This window comes from Coturnix japonica, chromosome 14 (genome assembly GCF_054131305.1).
Source record: "Coturnix japonica strain WE chromosome 14, WE-NBRP24, whole genome shotgun sequence".
Lineage (NCBI taxonomy): Eukaryota > Metazoa > Chordata > Aves > Galliformes > Phasianidae > Coturnix > Coturnix japonica.
In genome coordinates this window covers 13,290,172-13,311,285 of record NC_140676.1, presented here as the reverse complement: position 1 = coordinate 13,311,285, position 21,114 = coordinate 13,290,172, and the positions used below count along the sequence as shown (strand labels likewise).

The 21,114-nt window shown below is 34.7% G+C and overlaps 1 protein-coding gene across 6 annotated transcripts in view; it reads left to right on the top strand.

Annotated features, from left to right (window-relative positions):
* LRRC49 (leucine rich repeat containing 49) overlaps positions 1 to 14,686 on the top strand; it is a 38,442-nt gene extending 23,756 nt beyond the window's left edge. For 5 of the 6 annotated variants that reach the window (XM_015872582.3, XM_015872583.3, XM_015872581.3 and 2 more), the window contains 7 exons: positions 2,242 to 2,325; positions 5,114 to 5,265; positions 6,635 to 6,872; positions 7,998 to 8,183; positions 10,502 to 10,611; positions 11,653 to 11,806; positions 13,617 to 14,686. In XM_015872582.3, coding sequence (XP_015728068.2) covers positions 2,242 to 2,325; positions 5,114 to 5,265; positions 6,635 to 6,872; positions 7,998 to 8,183; positions 10,502 to 10,611; positions 11,653 to 11,806; positions 13,617 to 13,823 — 1,131 coding nt within the window. In that variant the 3' untranslated portion in view covers positions 13,824 to 14,686. Of the gene's footprint in view, positions 1 to 2,241; positions 2,326 to 5,113; positions 5,266 to 6,634; positions 6,873 to 7,997; positions 8,184 to 10,501; positions 10,612 to 11,652; positions 11,807 to 13,616 lie in introns of those variants that run through there. The other variant, XM_085515702.1, reaches the window with a different exon arrangement.
* Positions 14,687 to 21,114: the final 6,428 nt, after the last annotated feature.

Genomic DNA, 21,114 nt, shown 5'->3' with positions numbered 1-21,114 from the left:
CTTGGTGGGACAACTGGTTTGCATTTCTCTTCTTAATGCCTACCAATTTTATATAATCAAATGTTTGAGGAAAAAAACAACCTTCATTTCAGAGTTCTAAACATACTTTAAGTTACTTAATATGTTCGATCTGTTCAGTAGTTGAGAAGGTGAGATCAAAAGTTGCTAGAGAAAATGGGAGAGAGAAAAAACCTTTAAACTTTTCAAACAATGTTAAAGAGCAGAAGTGCCATATCAAATCAAGACATTTGAAAGCTAGAAATCAACTTTTAATTCCTTTTTAATTGAATGGTGTCATTAATGATGCTATTTTAAGCATTATTATAAGACTTTTTCAAATTTTAAGTAAATGTAAGATTAGTACACTTTGAGATAAACAGCTGCCAGAAGAATCATGCTTGTCATTCTTAACATTCTGTATCATATACCAAGGAACACTGCATTTTTATTTTGTATTATTTACACATTCATTTTTGTAGCATATACCTACAGGCTTCTTTCTTGATTTTATTTTATTTTTCTTTTCATAGCTTCCCTCAGAATCTCATTTACATATTGGGCCTCATTGTGTGGTATTCTGTTGTTCTGATGTGTCTGTAAAGCTCTTCTTTTTTTCTTTTGTTTCTTTCTTTTTTTTTCTTATTTTACTTTGTTATTGATCTTTCCTTAAGCAGGTCTAGTGACCTCCCAAGATCCATTCTAACCTGAATTATCCTGTAATTCTGTGACACCAACTTTTTGGTAACCCCCTGTTTAGGAAGACCTGAAAAGTCCAGAAGCAGATGAGTGTGCCAATGGAACCTAACCTTCAGAAAGCCAGGAGCCTTCTAGGGTGAAAGAATGTAAAACAAATAGAAATAAAATAAAAAATTACGCTTTTCAGTTTGTGTTCCAAGGAGGTCGTTGCTAAGGCTGAGTAAGAGAAATGTACTTTACTCAAAGCCTCTTTCCTTAATTAAGGCAGGCCTTTTGTTAATGTATGTATGTTAGGCTGAAGTCAAATGAAAGTTCTGAAGTTCAGTGGCCTTACAGACTGCTGTCAACGTGTGTGTTGTGTCATTAGTCTTTGGGGTAGTATGCAGGTATGTTCACATCTCAGGTGTACTTCTAACTTACTAGTTAATTTATTTATATATTGTTAATATAAATGGAAATTATTTTCTTAAGCATGCATTAACAATGCCAAGTGCCAAGTTCCTTTTCTACTTGATCTTCTGGTTGGACACCGATCTGTGTGCTTGGGGGTTCTTATAGTTCTGTAATCAGAGTATGTTTGATTTGTATCAGAACTTTGTCATATCAGTATCTTCCTGTTATCTCTGTTTACTGATATTCTTCACTTGTAACTTGCTGGAAGGTGGAAGTGAAAAGCCTAGGACAGGAGCTTTCTGTTTTGATGGAAACCAAAACACTTCATGTTCTTGGAAGATATGTTAATAGAAACACCCGAATGGCATATGAAGTAAATGAAAATAAATTTAAGTATGCTTACTAAATATTTTTCTTGGAAGAACTCTACACTTTTTACTTCATAGGGAACATTTCTTTTGTTACTTGGAAAATACATGTTCTAAAAATACTGTGCTGTGAGAATGTTTAGACTTCTGTAAACAGAGAACATTCAACCTAATATGGTTGTATTGCGGTATTAAATTAAATATCTCCTGGACCAGGACAATTTAATATCTTCAATTATATGGCTTCCATTATTCAGGTAGAAAGAACGTGAACAGGCAGTAATACAGACAAGAAATAATACTTGTGGAATATAGTTAATTTTGAAAATATTCTTCTCAAGTTCTGATGTTGAATGAGGAATAACTAACTTTCTAAGGAGTATATAATGATAAGATTATTATTTTGGCGTAAACTGAGATATGTCCACTCATCCTGTGTATTTTCTTATCAAAAAACATACTAATCACAAGAAATACTGTTCTACTTCAAAATGTTTGTTATTGTTTTCCCGATTGTATATTTATGTTTTTTTGAAGAGCTGAACAAATACAAATATTAAAATTCATTTTCAGTATTTCCATCTTGTAGACATTTTTTTAAAATTTCTTGATTTACTTGTAGAATCATTTTTTGTTTTACTGTTAAAATATTTAGTTATTAAAATACATAATTTTTTTTACTTTTAAATGCCAATGTAATGAAACTTATTCGTAATATTAAAAAAAAATCAGCAATGAGGTTAATTCACAGTTTTGTAAAAGTGTTATCTTTTTCCTCCTCTAGGAAGAGGAAAGACGCATGGCATCTGTTGCAGCAAGAAAAGAAGAAGAAAGGAAGCGTGAAAGTCATAAACAGAGCTTGCTTAAGGTATTTAATGTGGCTGTTCTAACTAAAATGAGATCAATCTACCATAAGCCATTTACAGTGTTCTCTAGCCTAATATTTTTAATCTAGGACTTAATTATCCTGGCATACGTTTATCTTTTAAAACTTCTTACAGCTTAAACAGTTTACCCTACAGTTGAAGTTCTTCATTCAGCTATTCTAGTTACCTAACAACCAAAACCCAAACCAACCAACCAAATGGAAAAAAACAACAACTGAATGTGTGAGCATGGTGCTCTATGTAAAAAGAGAGCAAACTTCATTTTCCCAAATACAGAAATAAAGTAAAACCAAGAGTGAAAGACTTTTTGATGATTTCAGGTTCCTTGAATGCGGTCTCCCACATGTCATAAGTGCTTTGATGCCATATAGGCTTTTCCGAAGTAGTTCTTCCTTTGTTCTTTCCTGTTGAGGTTCTTGCCCTTTGTAGAAGGAGCTGAGCAGTTAGCAGAGCAGCAGCCAGGCTCCAGCTGTCTTTTTCAGGGGAGCACTTATGTACTGTACCAACATGGTTGGTCAGTGCTTGTTCGCTTGAGATGGAACAGCTCCAACAGGGGAGGCAAGGGCACACTCCAGAATACTCGTGCAGGCTGGTGACTAATTGACTGACTGCTAGCAGGAAACTAAAGTTCAAGGATAGAAGGCTATCAGCATTCCCTTTATTGCATTAATTTGTTCCGAGATCATTTCCTACTAATAGAGGTGCCTTTAAACCTTCTTTGTAGTCCAGTAATGGTTATACAAAATGCTCTTTTAATTTGGCAAGTGGGGATGGGGGTGGGAGGAGAAGGTGGGGAAATGTGTCCATACTGTCAAGTTATCTAGGTAAAATTGTCCTTTATGAAGGGAATTAGACTACATGAGTTGCACGAGTCTGTAAGAAGTATAGCAAATTTACATACGTCTGAAAATAAAAGCATTTTATCAACAGATTTGATGATGTTTAAGCATAAACTTAATGGAAAAAAAGAATTGTCTACGTGATTGATCCTGACATTGCACTAGTCTTAGTGTTTTTTGTTGTTGTTGTTGTTGTTTGTTTATTTTTTTTAAATAGAGCTTTATACTAGGAAATAATTACATATCTGAAATGTATTCCAGTTTGACGTTTTGATGTCTGGTCTCAGTAAGAGAAAGAAATGGGAAATTAGGAAATAATTATTATACATAATGTTTTATGCTGTTGACAAGCTAATTGGAAGGAAGTTTGTGTTTATTTATAGTTCATGTTCTTAACCACTGATGTAATGTTTTCTTGTAGCTGAGAGATTGTTTGCATTGGTGGCACAGATTTCTCAATGCATGTTGCCAGTGAAAACTTCCCATAGAGGAAAAGGCATGTTTGAATATAATGCCCTTACTACTCAGAGTTCAACATTAAGTTGAAGGTTTTGTTACTTAATTGAGACTACTTGCACATCTTCGAATAGCTAAGTGGAATAAATGTCAAATGGAAGTATATTCTGCTTGATTCAGTGAGATGCTTTGTATCTCTTTCAGTTGTTAAAGTAGGTTTCAGTGAACTTGGATTCTCTGTTGTTTATTGTCCCCCCTGACTTCTGTTTGAATTGAATGGAACAAATCTGCTAGTAGCTAACATATCCAGTTGGGGGGGGGAATCTCTAAGCACAACATTTTAACAAGAGTTACTTTGGAAGAAAATACTTAGAGAATGATTTTCTGGAGTTCTGTTATTGTCACTTTCCTACAAGCCTTTGTAAACTATGTGCTGTTTAAAGGAAATCATGGGCATTCATTTGATAGCAAGTAGTTGCTGCTTTCCTGTATTTGCAGCACTGAAAAAGTTGATGTTGGCAGTGCTGCCTCTTCTTGCAAATACTTCTCAGCCTTGACAGTGGTGTTCTTTATCCTTTTTCCATACAGTTTTTTTTTTATCTTGCTAAGGCCCATTCTTCAGCAGTGAAAGTCCAGTGGGTTTATCTCTGCATTATCAGATGTAGCAGGCACCAAGATCTGTGTCACTGCAATGAGTCAGCACCTGCAGCATGAGAGATTTCCATGTTGCTATAGAGTGTTTTACTATGAATCGTTTATATGCTCTTTATCTGTCAGCCTGAATGGTAACGTTAAGGAAATACCCAGGCTGTATAGTCACAGCTCATGAACATTTTCAAAAGACAGTGTTCATTTGTAAAGGTTTATACTTCTCATCTCCAACATGGAGTACGGTGAGGAATGTTCTTTGTGAACTGTTACAGTGATGTCTGCAATTTGCCCAATGTGAAGGAGTTACTTAAAAGCATAAGATTAACAGTTCAGTGTTGCTTTTATAGATTAAACTTAAGCAAGAATATAGGTTGAAGTTAATGTATCACAGTGTTCATTTCAAACCATAAAACCACGTTAACTCTGATTTTCTCCATGGGCAAATGAAGTAAATGTTCATTTTTCTTTTTGAAAAAAGACTATAATGAAATGTTGTGTTTTGTGTCGATCTGCCCTGTTTTGTCTGAACATTAGTGCAAGCTGCACACTACCAAAGCAAGACTTGTGTGGTTACCCAGATCAGCTAGTTATAACTTAATTTTCTTGTCTTGATTAAGTCACTTGTTTCTATTGTCACCTGGTGGTTATGCAAAACAGTGCTTGAGCAATGCATCGTATTTACTATGTACCTGTAAACCAGTGCTTCTGTTTCTTCAATTTAAAATGGTAACAAGTTTTTGATTAAGCAATATATTTGTGTTTTTTGCATCGGACAAATACGTTGGTACTATGCCGTCCTAATTTATTACAACTTTCGTTTCAGGAAAAGAAACGGTTAACAATTTGTAATATTGCTCGCCAGTGGGAGATACAGCAGAATCGAATAGAACTTGAGGCTTCTTTAAACCAAGATAAAGATAACCAGCCTTGTCCGATCAATGGCAGTGCTGCATATGTATTTCCCGAAGAAAGCAGGTATTATGTTCAGGAATTTTTCTTCCCATTCTTGTCTTACATTCTTATTCTCAACTTGGAGATCTCACTGTATTTCATTGTCAAATGTAATATACCCAAATTTATTCTGAAGAGATGTTTTACGTCATTGTTGAACATACTGGCTGTTGATTGTAAGTTATGTGTACTTAAGAAGTAATATAACAGCAGCTAATTGGCTAAAGAAGCTTATGCAAAATTTTTGTGACTTTTGCTAAATGAAGGAGAACTTAATGTTTGAAAGAGGTGTTAAATACGAATTCTGGAGCCAGCATTGGGGAAATCAAAGGAATTATTTTCAAAATAAAAATATTCAACCCCCCCAGGGTTTTAACAGAATAAACAGTGGGATTTTTGGAGCTGTTGAATCATAGACTTTTGTTAGATACTGTCAAGAAAACATCAGCTGAGTGGGGGAAAAAAAAACCACCGAATATTCTAGGACAGTTATAAAGAACAAATCAGTAACAGTTGTTGCACAACTTTCTGAGCCTGTGGGTTTGTGGGTTGTGTTCATCTCGAATTCTTTGTGTGCTTCAGGTCAGCTCAGCTGTGTATATTATGTGGGAAGCAAGATGTGTAGAGAGGAGTGTTGAAAATACCAGGATCTGTTGTTTAATTTTAAAACGGACATTACAAATTTGGAAGCACACGCATTTTAAAATATGTGCTTAATAATCCTCGTTAATGAATTAATAGTTAATAATAATAATAATAAAGCCCTTATTAAATTATTAATTAAAAATTAAAGAACAATAATGAGATTATTTCATCTCTAAGGAGAATAATGAGTCTTGATCAGACAGTGTGACATAAGGGTTTTAGCTGAGTAGAGATACTGCTTTTAAGTGTGGAACTGATTGTTCAGCACTGTCAATAGCTTCATCCTTTGTTGGTATTAATAACTGTGTTGTTGGGATGGATTCTAAAGCACTTATTCCTACCATATCTTCTGCAGTGCATACAGAGAATAGAATCTGCAGGGGTCTTAGCTCAGAAATTCATGTTGGTTGAAGTTCTTTTTAGGTAACTAAAACATGCTGATTTAGCATTCTGAAGTAAAATTCTCAGTGAGGTTATTAAATATAAGTGATGTTTTTTCATGTTGCCTAACTCTAAAACTGACAGAGCCTTCCTGCTAAAGCAGTTGAACTTTTGTAATGTTACTTGATGGGAAGAGAGTTTTCCATCTTGTAACACTTCTGAACCATGCTGGGTAAAAAAGAGTGAATACTGAGAATTGCCGTCATATTTGAGTTCAGGTTTGGGTGAATGAAAGGACTGTCATTCACTAGAACAATTTTACTACTATGAAATAATTTTTATTACTGAATTTTTGTTTTGTCCACAGGTCTCTTGATACAATATTGAACAGCGCAGTACAAGGCTTGTCTGTCCTCGAGTCTCATCTGGTGGAACTGGAAGGAGACACTCTTTACTTGTATGGTTCTGGGGCACTGGAGTGCTTGGATCGGAACTGGAGTGTTCAAACAGCTGGAACCATTGTCACAGTCTCCTTTGTGTTCATAGAATTTGATGAAATTGTGCAAGTGTTAACAAAACTGAAGATAAAATTTCCCAATTCTGTGGTAAGTATATCTCAGAATGTCAGCTGTGTGAGCAGCTTGAGAATATTTATTTTGTAATAGAACTTTAGTTTGGGAGTCACTATTGACTGTTTTATGTAAATAGATGTATTTTTGAATTACACTGGTTTCATCCTTAAATGTTTGTTTCATTTTGGCAGTTGTGAAAAACAGGATTTTAATTCAGATTCTTCAACAGGATGGTTACGTTCTTTTCATTCTAGTAATTATTTCCCATAGTTTGCTCGACTTGCCTGATTATCTTTAAGTTGCAAAACTGCTGTGGAAACACAGTATTGTTATTCTACAGTATTACAGATCAATGTATCAGGAGACCTTCATTTGTATTGTGTATTCTGAGACCATCTTATAAATATCCAACCATGGTAGGATAGAAAAGAGAGGTGAAATTCATAGGGAGTAGCTGTCTAATTAATACAGCTCTTGGAATTCTTCAGTTCCTGTTGAAACAAAACATTATAATGAGAAGTCAGTTTAGTACTTTCTTGGACACGTAAATCTGTAGATTTTAAGCAAGTAATAAAGTAATGATGACATATTTAAATAAACTTGTCATTCGGATTATATGCTTACTTAGCTTGCTGCATCTTTTTACAGTTGTTATATAATGCCACTTAATGGTTTCATTGAGAAATGAATTTGTGGGGAAATTATGTCATTGAGATAAATTTGTTGGGTGTGGCAAAATCTCAGCAATCTTCACCAACCATTTTTCCCCTGTCTGCCCTTCTGTAGTGCTGCTGAGTAGCTGCACTTTTGATGCTCATGGGAATGCTAGTGTAGGGCAGAGTTCAGAGAAACAGCTGACTTTAGAGCTAGTCAGTTACAATAATGTTTAAAAACATATTGTACTGATTTTATGTGTGAATCTTACCTTTGTTAGCAGAATTGAAATAAACCTTCCTCAAGCAGCATCACAGGTTTGTTTGTTTTTTTGTAATATGAAAATGAAAATGATGTAACTAAGTGGTTTATAATTTATTTAGTGTCTTATGTAATGTTGACATTTTAGAATGTATATACACCCATTGGTTTTATACATCAATGTTTTTCTCCCTGAGGACTAAATTAAGTGAGCGGTTTATTGTTATTGTTTTCATTTTTAAGCACCTGAAGTTTAAGGAGACAAATCTTGTGACCCTGCAGCAATTCAATGCATTAGCCCAGCTGCATCGTATGGAACAGTTAACAGTTGATCCGCAGGGAAATCCAGTTGTTAACTTTACTCTGTGGAAATACTATGTTCTGTTTAGATTGAACCATTTTAATCTACAGAAGATAAACGGAATTGAGGTAAGATGTTGTTGCTTATTTCTTACTAGTGATCTTACATGATATATTAGCAAATAATATTGCAAACTGCACCTGGGAGGTAGGGAAAGAACTGATGGCAAGGCTTTTTATTATAATTTTTGAATATGTTTTTAAAAAGGTAAAGATCTGTTACACGTGATTCTAGGCATAACTTTGTGACATTATGTTCAAAAGCATCTCAATTCTTAGAGCTGGATATTTATGCAGAAATGTGCATTTGACAGACTGCCTTGTAGCTTACAGTATATCACTTACTATATATTCCGGTACTAGATAATATAGCTCAAATTGACTTTCCTTCAAGTGTATTAAGCGCACAGTATTGGTGGTGGTTGGACAAGATCATCTTAGAGGTCCTTCCCAACCTTAACGATTCTATGATTGAAGAGACTGTCAAGTAGACTTTTTTATTAATGTTTGCCATGTACAATATCATTATTGTTTAAGAAGCAAATTCTTTTCTTTGAGATACATTATTTAAAATTTCCCAATGATAAGAATCTCAGATTAATTAAAATAGCTGTCAAGATTTGAAGTTATTAAACTTGACAAAATGCTCTGCGCCAAGTGGTATGGCATACAGGATAACAAATGCACTACAGTTATTGAGTTGGTGCCTGTTTTCCTAACGTACTACACTTGGCAAGAAGGCTGTGTAATGGACTTGCATTGATGTGGTATTACTGTTATAATCCTTTTGTGATTAATGGAGCAAAGAATGTATTGGCACAAGATGGAGAACATGAGTTTCTATGAACTATAGTGTGTATTTAGCACTGGTGTCTCTGTTGACCTTGTCCTTATGCTTCTCTTAACATAAATAAATTAATTAAAATCCCTTCTTTCTCTGGCAGATCTTTTTCTGGCTGCAGTGCCCTTTGTTTCCTTCACTGCCTTCTGTATGCTTTGTTTCAGACCTTGCTTCTGTTAACAGACTTTTAGTGAGGTCCTTCACTTTTAGACCACTAAAGATTTCTTTTATTTTAAATGAAAGTGATCAAAAGTAAACACTGTGAAAATAATGTTTAATTTAATTAATTAAGAAATGTAATTAGAAATTACATTTCTAATTTCCTGCACTGGCTTTCTGTGGGGAGTTTCTCCCTGCATTATGTTGTTGCAGTATGTGCCATGCAAGGATATGTTGTATAGTCTATAAATGCTAAATAGGATTATAGTAAGTAAGATCATGTGAATTTTGACTGAAATTTCATTTCATCCACACTTTTTCATAAAGTAGAAGAAAAAAAGTTATGTGAAAGTATCTGTTAAATATTGTAGTTAGTGAAATTTATTTTAAAATGGGTTGCTTACCAGAAATATATAAATCTTGACAGAAATTATATTTGATCCAGAAGTTAAAAAGTCATTGAGTGAGTTTCATTGTACTGTATTGTACAGGTGAGATTTAAATGATCATAAAGATTCCTTGAAAAGGCAAGGCCTACAAGCTGTGCCAACAAACTTTTGGCAGCTAAAATCTGTTCATAGTTTGGTCCTCTGGCAGTGATGGTCTCTGTTTCTTTTGCCCTGAATTTAGTAGTTAAAACAAAAATGACAAAAAGCAACCAAACAATGGAAATATTCTATCTGCCTGATAGTAAACCGAAGTGTAAAAATCATTGTGAAAAGTTTTCATCCATTGAAAGTAAGTTAGGAATATCTTAGTTGAATTAATTGTTACTTAACAGTGCATATGTAGTATATATTTGCAGAAATATATAATGAGCAAACTATGTACTCTTGGCTCCAGAAATGCAGCCACTTAATTATTTTTTTTTATGTACATATGTGCACATGTATACACATACGTGTGTGTGTGTGTATTTGATAAACCTTTTATATGATTCTTCCAAAGTCAGAGAGAATATAACTTTTATTATGTGGATGACAGTGTCTTCTGGTGCCTTCAGCATAACTTGATCCAGTATTTCTAGCAGACCTTCTTTAAGCACAAGCAGTGCAGGGCAGAATTAATGTCTGACATTCAGATACTTAATAAATCATTATGAAATTCCTCATTTCAAGAGGAATATTATGAAGCAAGGAGTACCATATCCACATGTTAAAGTTTCCTGAATTATAGGAAATAAAACAAGAACAAGTATCTAATTTGGTTTCTTTTAAGGTATTTAGAAAGTGCTACTGAAATACAATCTACGTTTTCTAGGTATGCCTGGAGCAGATCTTCAGTGTTCTGCATAATAAATGTCAGTTAGTCCTGAGTCCGTGTATGGAATGAATTATGAACATGCCAGTTTTTAAACTTCTCTCTCACTTTTTATTTTTCCTCCCAGGTTACTCAAGATGATGTTGTAATGGCAGAAAGGCTCTTTGGCATTCTGGCATATGTTGCATCTTCTGAGCTGCCCCGTTATCGCTTGCTTTCGTCATTTGGAGAATCTAGGTAAATTTGTTGTTAAGATTCAAGAAGGAAGGCAGAGGCTGTGTTGTTCTTTAGATAATGCAGTCACTGACTGAAATTGCTACGCGTGTTTCTGAGCAAATGGTTTTCTCATTTAGCTCATTTTGTTTCTCTGTTATTATTTTGGAACATCCTTGAGTTTGTTTCTTGTAGCACATAAAAATTGGTACTATTAATGAACCTTGAAAAACTGTGTATATTAGAACATAAATACCGTAAAACTGAGATGAGGTTTGTCTGAATGGAATGTACTGCCACTTTAATGGTACACTATTGTAGCAGATAGAACTATGAAATTACCAAACTGCATTGACATTTTAGAGAAACTATGCAGACAATATATATACTGTTTTAATTTTCGACCATGTCATTCATGATAAATTCTTTCTAGGTAAAGAGATAAAAATGTCACAAGTAACATCTTATGGAAGATAGGTTCTTTGCATACTGCAATATTACACTTCCTGATTGATGAAGACAGATGTTTTCACAGAGGCTGTATGAGGTCTGCTGAGTAAGATGAGAGGCACATGAACACAAATTCCCTGCTTGTTTAATTCTCCAATTGTGCTGGTATTGGTGAGGATTCGTGTGGTTTCACAGCGCAGATGCAGACTTTTTTGTGGCTTTTTCATAATAGATGACTGTAACAGTTCACATATTTAAGGGTTGTTTCTGTAAGAAAAAAGTTGTTAAAAAAGACTAAAAATATTTAGTCTTAGTCTTCTACAGATGGTTGCTTTTAAATTTAAATTGCAAGGCTTCCTATTTAGGTGATGAAATGTGATACGTGTCAAAATGTCAGTCGTATAGGAGTAAAGTAACTACAGACTAGTTAGGATCATCTGTGTATTGTGAGGAATTTGAGGATGTAATAAACCTGAAAGCTCATAACTGACAAGTTCAAAGAGAGTAGAGGGGAAAAAAAACAAAACCTCACAATCATTAGGAACATCTGCACTTAAAAAAGAAAATAATAAAATCCATCAATTAAAACTGTAAATCTCTATATTTTTTCTGAAGGATGAAGCAGTTCAGTTATCTTCTGGAGGGAAAGGGGAAGAAACCTGGGACTGGAAATGAGGAAAGTAGTGATAACAGAAGAGCTGGGAGAGAAAGCTCTGCTCGAGCAACATTGAATTATGTCACAAAGGACTTTCATATGGAGAAGCTTGAGGTAAGAATATCATTATAAAATACTTCTTTACTATGTAACCTTTGACTACTACCAAGTTTCTGTACTGCTTTTGTGAGCAGTTGTTTTAAAATATCACTATTTACCATATTTGCATGTTTAATCAAACATTTCAGCTAGCTGATATGAATCCTGGGTAATGGTCAGTTTCTGTCTTTAAAGAAATGGTTCCCAAATGGCGCTGCAGTCTCACAAATCCATTCCCACTTAGAAGTATTGCATTGGTAATAAAATGTACCTGCATTAGTAACATTTTTTTGGGGGGGAAAGTAACAACAGCAACAAAAAACCTGCTCATTTCTTATGAAGATAATGCACATAATAACATATTTTTAATGGAAGTTAGGAAGCATGTCCCAAAGTGAATTGGTGAAGAATACCTTAATCAAAACTTGAGTTAGCACCAGGTCTACCAATAAAGAATGTTTTCCTAGCTTTTAAGTGAGATAATCATTAATAAAGTTGCAAGCTGGCTTTTTTCAGACACGTACATCAGTCACTCTAGCTTAAATTTCTGTTTCAGATCTTCTAAATCTTCTGGTAGAGCAGAGAAAAAAAATATTTCCAGGGAGAATGTGTTTCTTTCATTGACAGTCTCTTTTCCAAGCAGACACTGAACTACAGCTGTATGCATCCTGTTTCCTATATTTGTTCTGTTACTTGCTTTTTGATTATGTTGAAATATGTAAATCCTCTGAGTACCAGAAATTTAATCAAAGGTCACGAAGCACAGTTACTGCATCGTAGTTTTATTATCCAAGATACATATCATTGAAAAAAGAGGGCGTCATACAATTGTAAACTAGTAGTAAGTTAACTTGGTTAGCTAACTAAGTTAACTTATCAGGTAAACTGGAGTAAAGTTATATATATAAAAATATACATGTGATTAAATTAGTATATTGCTGAAGGTGACAGGGTAAGTTAAATGAAAAAATAATCTGTTTTATCAGGTAAAAGAACCAGGAAGTATTTTCTCTACTTTATCTGTCGTTTAGGAAAACTTCAGTTTTAATGGCCTGAGGTTTGACCTAACACTTTTAACAGTCCCACAAACCAAATTGGTTAAGTATATACCGGCAATTTAACTGTTCTATGCTTATTATGGAGCTGCAGAAACAGAGATTAATACAGTTTGTTTAAAATGCAGAGCTATGAGGTGTTTTTTTTATTATTAATCATGAAATTACTGTTATATTTTTGGATTACTTCAGTACCTAATATAGTACATGTTACAAGCTACACACTTGCCAGAGTCCATCAGGAAGACTGTGAATGGGGGTGTATACTGTCTTATTTTTCTGGTGATAATATGCCTGTTCTTAGCACAGGTAGATAAATGTACGCTCTCCAACTGTTGTGGTGTACTCATTGAAAGCTACAAAGGAGAGTGAGGAACTGGCTGGTGCTTTGTAGTTCTGTAATTCGTAATAGGCTTCACACTGCTTCACACTACTGTCTCAGAAGGCAAAAAATAAAAAAAATTGTTATGCTGGTAAAAGATACTTATATGACTACTTACCTGGATTTCAGATAAATTAATTTATTTATGTGCTTTGACTATTACAAATACAATAACACTGTGTGGCCATATTCAAGAAAACTTAAGTAGACACTAGGTTGTACAATTTTTAACAAACAGAAAATTGTGCCTTTTCTCGTGTTAATCACTTTTAAAACTTAAAAAATTTCTGTGGCTTGGGGTTTGTTTTTGTTTGTTTGCTTTGAGTTTGATTTTGTCTAACCTTTCCTTCCTTGTCTTATGCAGTGTGTAATGGTTTCTCCGTTGCAGGAAATAAAGGAAAGAAAAGCTTTTTGCCAAACATACGTCAAGAATTTGGTGAAAGAAGCTGCTGACATCCATATGAAAAATGAGTCCTTGCAGAAGCTCTGGCCTCAAATGTTCATTGAACTCGTCAGAGATGCAGTGATAGAAATACGCAATAAAAATTCCTACATGAAACTCAGCTTACAGCGGATCACTGATCAAAAACAGTAGAATCAAGGCCTGTTTTCTTGCAAGCTTTTGGTTTCTAGTTTGGATAATGATTCACAAACTTAAAACAATAGAATGTAAAATTACCATCATAATGAAACACATCCTTACTACCCCTTTGCTTCCCCCCCCCCATCATACAAAGGTTACCTTTAAATCTTAATTAACTCTTGTTTTTGTAGCTTTCTTGATAGTGTTCAATTACAAATTAACTTGCATAAAGCGTTAGCAGTGCTTCTTTGGATGAAGTAAGAGATGGCATAGAAGTCACTCAGTGGTTATGCCATGGTTCACTGCAATCTTGTTCTTTTTTTTTTTTCTGCTATCCTTGCTTTGGTAGTGCTATAGCATTGATGTTAGAGAACAAGAGTACAAGCTGCTTATTTATTTATTTATTTATTTATTTTTGCTAAACAATTTCTGATTGTCAAATTTTTGACCATTTCCTGCTGTCTTTTAAAAAACAAAAAACAAAGCAATGGAATATTAGCAAATTTTTTAACAATCAAAGATATTAAATTATTGCATTTATATCCTAAGGTTGATGAATGCTTTATATTATTTGATTAGTCAGATTATGGAACACATTTTCAGACCATGTCCATGACAGTTCTTGACATATTTAATTACCCTAATTCTTAACTGAACAAATGGCCCAAACTGGACTTGAAGTTCTTTTTTCATTAATTTATGTTAGTTGTGTGAATTATTATAGGTAAATTATGAAATTGGGGATATTGTACTGAAGCTTTATTTTTATTCTTTTATAATTTATTGACATAACAAATTATTACTTTTTGAGCTTTGTTGAATAAGGTCAAATGAACTGAAAAGCACGCATTAAATTTGATAAGGAAACTGTTGAATGCTGTTCAGTTGTAATCACTGTTTCATTTCTGTGTCTGTGTGAGAATTTCAGACCTTTATCAATAAGAATGAATTACTCACTTTTACCTTTCACAGATAATTGGAGGAAGCACTATATGCAAGGAAACACTTGTCCTTAATGCTGCATGAAGAGATGAGATGCAACTTGCCCTCAAAATCTAAAACACATTCCACAGTCTGTTGTAAATACCATATTACTCCTGCCCAGAAATTGAATTTAGGAAATGCTAGCAAGTTCAACTGATTCCTGTAGCTGGTGTTTATATGTGGCTAGAAAGTTGTGCCATTTGAACTTAAGTTTGGCATTCTGTGTATCTTACTACAAGAATCCAAATTCTTCATTATTTTTTTACTCAATTCAAATTGGTCAGATTTTATGTAAGCTCACTTATAGGGGAAAAGAAAAAAACAAATTGTAAACCAAAGCAAACTTCTTGGAATGGTTTATATGGCTCTGAACTATGTTGTTTTTCCTGCTTTATGTGAACAAGGCTGCCTGGCAAAGCAGAGGTAAGTTTCTATGTCCTGAAAAAGGCTTTGAGTCAGTAGCAGGACTCAGGTCAAAGCTTTCTTGGAACACAGTGTATTTGCAATCAGATAACGCTGATGTATCTCAGTTATCAGAAGGAACTCATTTCCAGAGCATTTTACAGGCTAATGGTGACATGCATACCACTAAATATAGCTTCCAAGTATTTTTCTTTTGGTTTATGGTATATGTGAGCTTCAAAAGCATACTTGCAGATAGTTACCTTTTAGTATTTACAGAATTAGAGGTTAAATTGCTTTAAATTTCATGAAATATTAAAAATACTGAAGAAACTGCCTCAGCAGTCATCAATTTTTAATAGAATTAATCACCCCTTCAGGCTTTTTGAACAGTTGAATGGAATTTTTAAAAAAAAAAGTGAATGTATTTGATAGGATTTCTTTTTTCTTTCTATTGGAAAACCACTCTCTCTAGTTTTATGGTGCCTTTTTATTAAGGGAACACATAAAGTCCATATGAAAAGGGGGCTGTGTAGGGGTGGAGGTGGGGGGAAGAATTAGGGTTGCTATATAGATATGCCATCAGTATAGAAAGAAACTTGCAAAAGTTTTTTGGATCTATCAGTTACTTTACGTCATTTCTGTGCAAGGAGGGGCAAGTGGAGCAATTCCAGCTTCTGCATGGGGACAAAAAGCTCAGCAGCTGTGTGAAAGTGCAAAACTCTCTTGATGATATAGCCAGAGCAGATGGGCCCCTTTTGAATCACATTCAGCGGTAATAAAACATTGGAAAAAAATGCTTTAAGAAGGGTGGGTAGGCCTAGGAGAACAGGAAGTTCTCCATGGGAAAATCCAGAGAAAAGCCAGACTTTGTGATGCTGAGGCTTTAGAGGTGTAACCCTGATTGAAGGCTTTAAGGTATGATCTTGGAAAAAAACAAGTGACATAAAATAGAAGGTATTAACTGTGAATTGTATGAACTTCTCCTTAGAATGCTGTGTATCCCCAGTAATCTGTGAATGCTGTGAGTTTAATTATTTCTGAAAACGAATGAATGAGGGACTGAAGTGATGTTAGGCCTAAATACTTCGGGTTCTGAACTGCCAGGTGATTTTAAAATTGTTAGTATGTTATGTATAGCTTATATATGCATCAGATTTGTTTATATCAATTCATGCATTACTGTGACCGATTACTGTAGTTGCTTATTAATGAGTATCTGAGTCACTACAAATACGAAGCCGGTAGAAGCAGCAGGTTGATACAGATTCTGAAAATTAAATGCTGCGTACATAAACTTTCCATCTGTTCACATGTATAAATCGAGGAGTTAAAATAGCTGTTGACTTTTAAGCTGATGACCTTTTACTAAAGCCTTCCAGTATGGAAAGTGTTGTTCTCTTGCTTCAAAAGCCTCTAAGTGCTGCACAGAACCATATTTTGATACCTCCTGTATTTCATTCACCACTGAATATGGACCCTTGTGGTCCTCTTGTGTAGCATGACTTTGTGCACAAGGCAGGAGGTGTAAATGTATAATTCACATATATCAACTAGAAATCATCTTAAAGAGTAAAATATTTCAGTCAGAAGCGTATCTTTTTAAACTTTTTCATTGATTGATGCATTGTTCTTGTTTTCTGAGAAATATTTCCTCTGTTTCCAGCTATGGGTGGATAATAATGTATTTTACTTTGATTCAGTTTTGGTTTAGCTTTGTCATGCATGAAGGCTCCATTATGTCATGAAGTCATCGTTTATTCTGCAACTGAAATTTTGCCCTTGGTAAGGAGGCTGATGAAGAGCTGTATTTCATTCACTTCATTTGATATACGATCAGAGAAAATAATATAGCTGCAGATAAGCCACCAAAGTGGAACAAAGAGAGGTATGATTCACTTAGAGCAAACCAAAAGCTGATCCTGTCAGTTTTGAGGAATAAAAGGTACTGGGAAGAGTTCTATCAGAGCACAGTAAAGTAAGTAAAACCAATTTACTGACTTGGGCCAAGTGTTTGTTTTGAAAGCTGTTTTATATCCCTCAACTACACTGCCTACAAAAGCAGAGTATCTTGTCTGATACTACAGATGGTCGTACTTATATAAATTATTTAATATTAAAGATTAACCTATCGAAACATCAATGTTCTGCAAATTTTGGCAGTTGTACAAACATTCTGCAGATATACGATTTCTTTCTTTGTCAAAGCTGTCAGCTGTAAAAGTAACATTTATACTTCTTATTGCTATTTTTTTTATCACAGTGAAGCAACACAATTAGTTGCTTTTTGTTAGATAGTTTAGTTAAAGAAGCTGAAGCAAATGCCTGCTATTTCATATTGTTAAGCAAAATGAACAAATGCATAATATAGTTTGAGAAGTTAGTACTCCGATTGAAAATCATGGTAAAACCACTTTGTTTTAATTTGGGACAGACTACTTGAACATTCTGGTTCTCACATCACATAAACTTCATCTTGAAGTCTGGTATCAGTGCAATCATTTTCTCTTTGGTTTAAATTGGAACCATCAGTCTTTCAGAGAACTATGAAAATTAGTGCTTTGTTACTCGCATGTAGAAGGAGTGGGAAAAGATAAGAAGAGCTATCACTTTGCTCTGTAGTGTGATAACATTGTATGCACTCAGAAATCAATGTAAGCTGATTTTTGTGTGTAAAGAGTATAGGTTACACACACCTCAGATCTTTTTACAAAAGGCTAATTAGTATTTTCTTATATGTAACTACAGATATCACCTGATAGCTGGATCTTCTTTTACACGAGCTAAAAGAAGCTGAATTTAAGGGACTGTTTATATAACCTGAGGATCCAGTTTTGTTGGCCGGCTTTGCTAAACTTCTGTTATCAGGAAGAAAGACAAGCTTATCTGGAGGAACTCTTTTTATTTGTCCACTGTGATTTTAATTTAAAAAAAAAAAAAAAAGAAAAAAAAAGTATTCCTCTGCAGGCTCTGTACTGTACTTCATATACTGTGCTGGTCTATCAATGGCTGAATGGATGCCTCTGCTGGCCTAAAATGTCAGGAAGACCTGGTGAAGATTGGGAAATATTAATGGAGAAAAACTTTCTCAAAGTCTGTATTTCTTTGTTTATTTCAGTTATGGATGGGTGGATGTTTTGCAAGTGGAAACATCATTTATGAAATTACATTGAGCACAGAGCAGCAGGAAACCACAGGTTATAGTTTTTATACCAAATCCAGCGTTGGAGGTATCCACAACCCCAATAAGCATGTCTGTGCAAGGCAGCCCTATGTTGTTAAGTACTGGCTGTGTTGGTTTGAAGAAAGAAAGTGTAAATATTTATTCCAACAATTTGGAAACACAAACTGATAGTTTAATGATTGCTTGTTGGTTGTAATGGTATAAAATAATGTGATAAAAGCAAAATCAGGTTAATTAAAGGCAAAATCTGTTAATTATGTACCGCTTAGAGCTGTTGCTTTCCTGGTTAGGTGGGTGCCTCCATGCTAAAAAGGATCACTGTTTTTGTTATATAGTGCATGCGTGCTCGGTCCATCTCTTACGTGATTATAGATGTTTTATTGGCATCTAGTTTAATGCTGCCTCCATGAATACTACTCTCTAGTGTGAGACAAACTATTCCTCACACTCTTATTTGATTAAAATGTGCACCACAAAATTATTGCAGCGAGAAGTACTTTGTTTTTCACCTACAGGTCTGGAACTTCATGTGAACGAGGAACAGGCCATAGATGAACTCATTCATGCCCCTGTGCAGGTAGTCTGTAATCAGGTCTTGTTTCCATGTATTCATAGTATACCATTAGATAAGAGTAATGTAATTCACATTACATTTGTGGAGTAATTGGACCTATGAATGTGATGATTGTATTACATGCATGCATAGCCTAGCCACTTTGCTAGGTTTTGCAAGGTACTGAGGCACTTTACTCTCAGAAACCATTACTTTCTAGTAATCATTATTTAAAAAATGAATGATAAGCTCTTACAATATACATAGAAATTAAATTGTGAAGCAGTGCATGCTGTAATTTGTGTTGCATTTTGGCACATGGCAGATTTGCAGCCTGCTCACATTAGTCTCCAGTGACCTGTGCTCTCTAAAGAAGTAACAAAATGATTCTGAAAAGTGATTAAAAAAAAAAGCAAAAAAAAAAAGCAGCACAGTTCCTGTGGAAATATGATATATTAGATTTCATGCAACTTATATCCTGAGTCAAGCATGTTAAACTAGTGTTTGATTATGAAGTTTTTGTGTAAAGCTACAAATCTTTTGCCCTCTAGCAAAATGTCACCTAGTTCTTAACATTTCTCTGCAATCTATAATGTAATTAGGTGTTTTTGTAATCTGGAAAATGCAGACTGGCTTGTCAGCTTAGAGAGAAGAGAACAGGGTCAATACTAAAGGGAAGATTATGGTGAGTGCTGTTGGATTAGAGACCGTGAAAAGTGTAGAAGACTTTGTGATCCCGGTGTTCTTTTGGAGAATGCATGAGCGCGTGTAACATGGAATATATAAACCTGTACCAAACGACCTGAGCATGAAGATCTCTCTCTGAAAGTACTGGTATGAAAATAGATTTGTTGTATATTCTCCAGGTTGCTACTCACTGCATTTTAAGTTTTAAAGAGCGAGGGGGGGAGGGGGGGAAGTGGTCTGCATCTGTAAAGAGAGGGAATTATATTGGTTAAAATGACTTCAGATACATGGTAAAGACCCTCTAGCCATGCTGGTACAATTTCTTTAATTGCGTGACTCTTGATCTCCTTGCCGGTTTTGGAAGAAAAAAGGAACCACAGGTGTCTTGGAAGTTGTATTGATGATTTACTCTTTCTTTTTTTGTGCTGAACTTTTGCCCTTACTTGCAATGTAGGTTCATTCTCAGGGCTTGAAGGCTGTGTCAGAAAAATATCCTAACTGATGTAGGTGTGCTCAGGGCATTTTTCAGATTTGATCAACATATGTTGGCTATTTAAGATTAATAATTTATTTTCACATCTTCTGTTAACACCTCACTTTGACAAGCTCTGTTATGTTGGGGTTGGGGGGGGGGTTGGGGGGGGAGGGAGATGACAAAGTGACCTTTCAATAATGAGAGTCTCAGTTTGTGATCTAAGTGAATGTGTTTTAGCTCTTACAGGATAATTTATGAGCATCAGTTGTGAACTGCTTATTGAGATGTCTGTGCTGCCTGGCTCTCATTTTATTTTTTATTTTATTTTTTAAATTTATTTATTTATTTTTAAAATTTAAAATTTATTTTAAAATTATTATTATAATTTTATATAATAATATAAAATTATTTATATATTTTATTTTATTAATATTATATTAATATTTATTAAGATACATTTTCATAAGATGCTCTTGTCAAACTCCTCCAAAATGGTAAGGAGGCTGTAGGATAAGAAGTTGTGCCTTGGAGAGGATCATTCCCTCATGGCCTGAATTTTAACAGCAGCAAAAGTGAAATAAACATGCATTAGATATCTGGTAATGAGCTGACAAAGGTGTTAAGGCAGCCAGGTGCTACATATCTCATCTGAAGTGTATGTTAAGTGTTGGGCTCACAGAGTGAGGCAGCCTTAAATATTTTTAGTAGTGTAGGAATTGCTGTGGGAAGCCAGATCCTTCTGTATTTCTCCTCTGCTTCCCTTTGAAGGCTCTCTTGTTCCCTGTGCTTTAATTTCAAGCTCCAATGTATAAGAAAAATATTGTCAGCATTGCTTGTAACTTCAGTGCTTTATTCAACAGAAAGCAGGCGCAGGCAACTTTTTACTTTTCCCCATCATACAGCAGGAGTCTAGTGGCCAAGAGGAAGAAACCCTCAGGGTAGGGGTGTCTACCAGCATGCAGTGAAATAGCTCTAGCACATGTTGTTTCAGCAGAATTGCCTTTTTTTTTCTGCACTG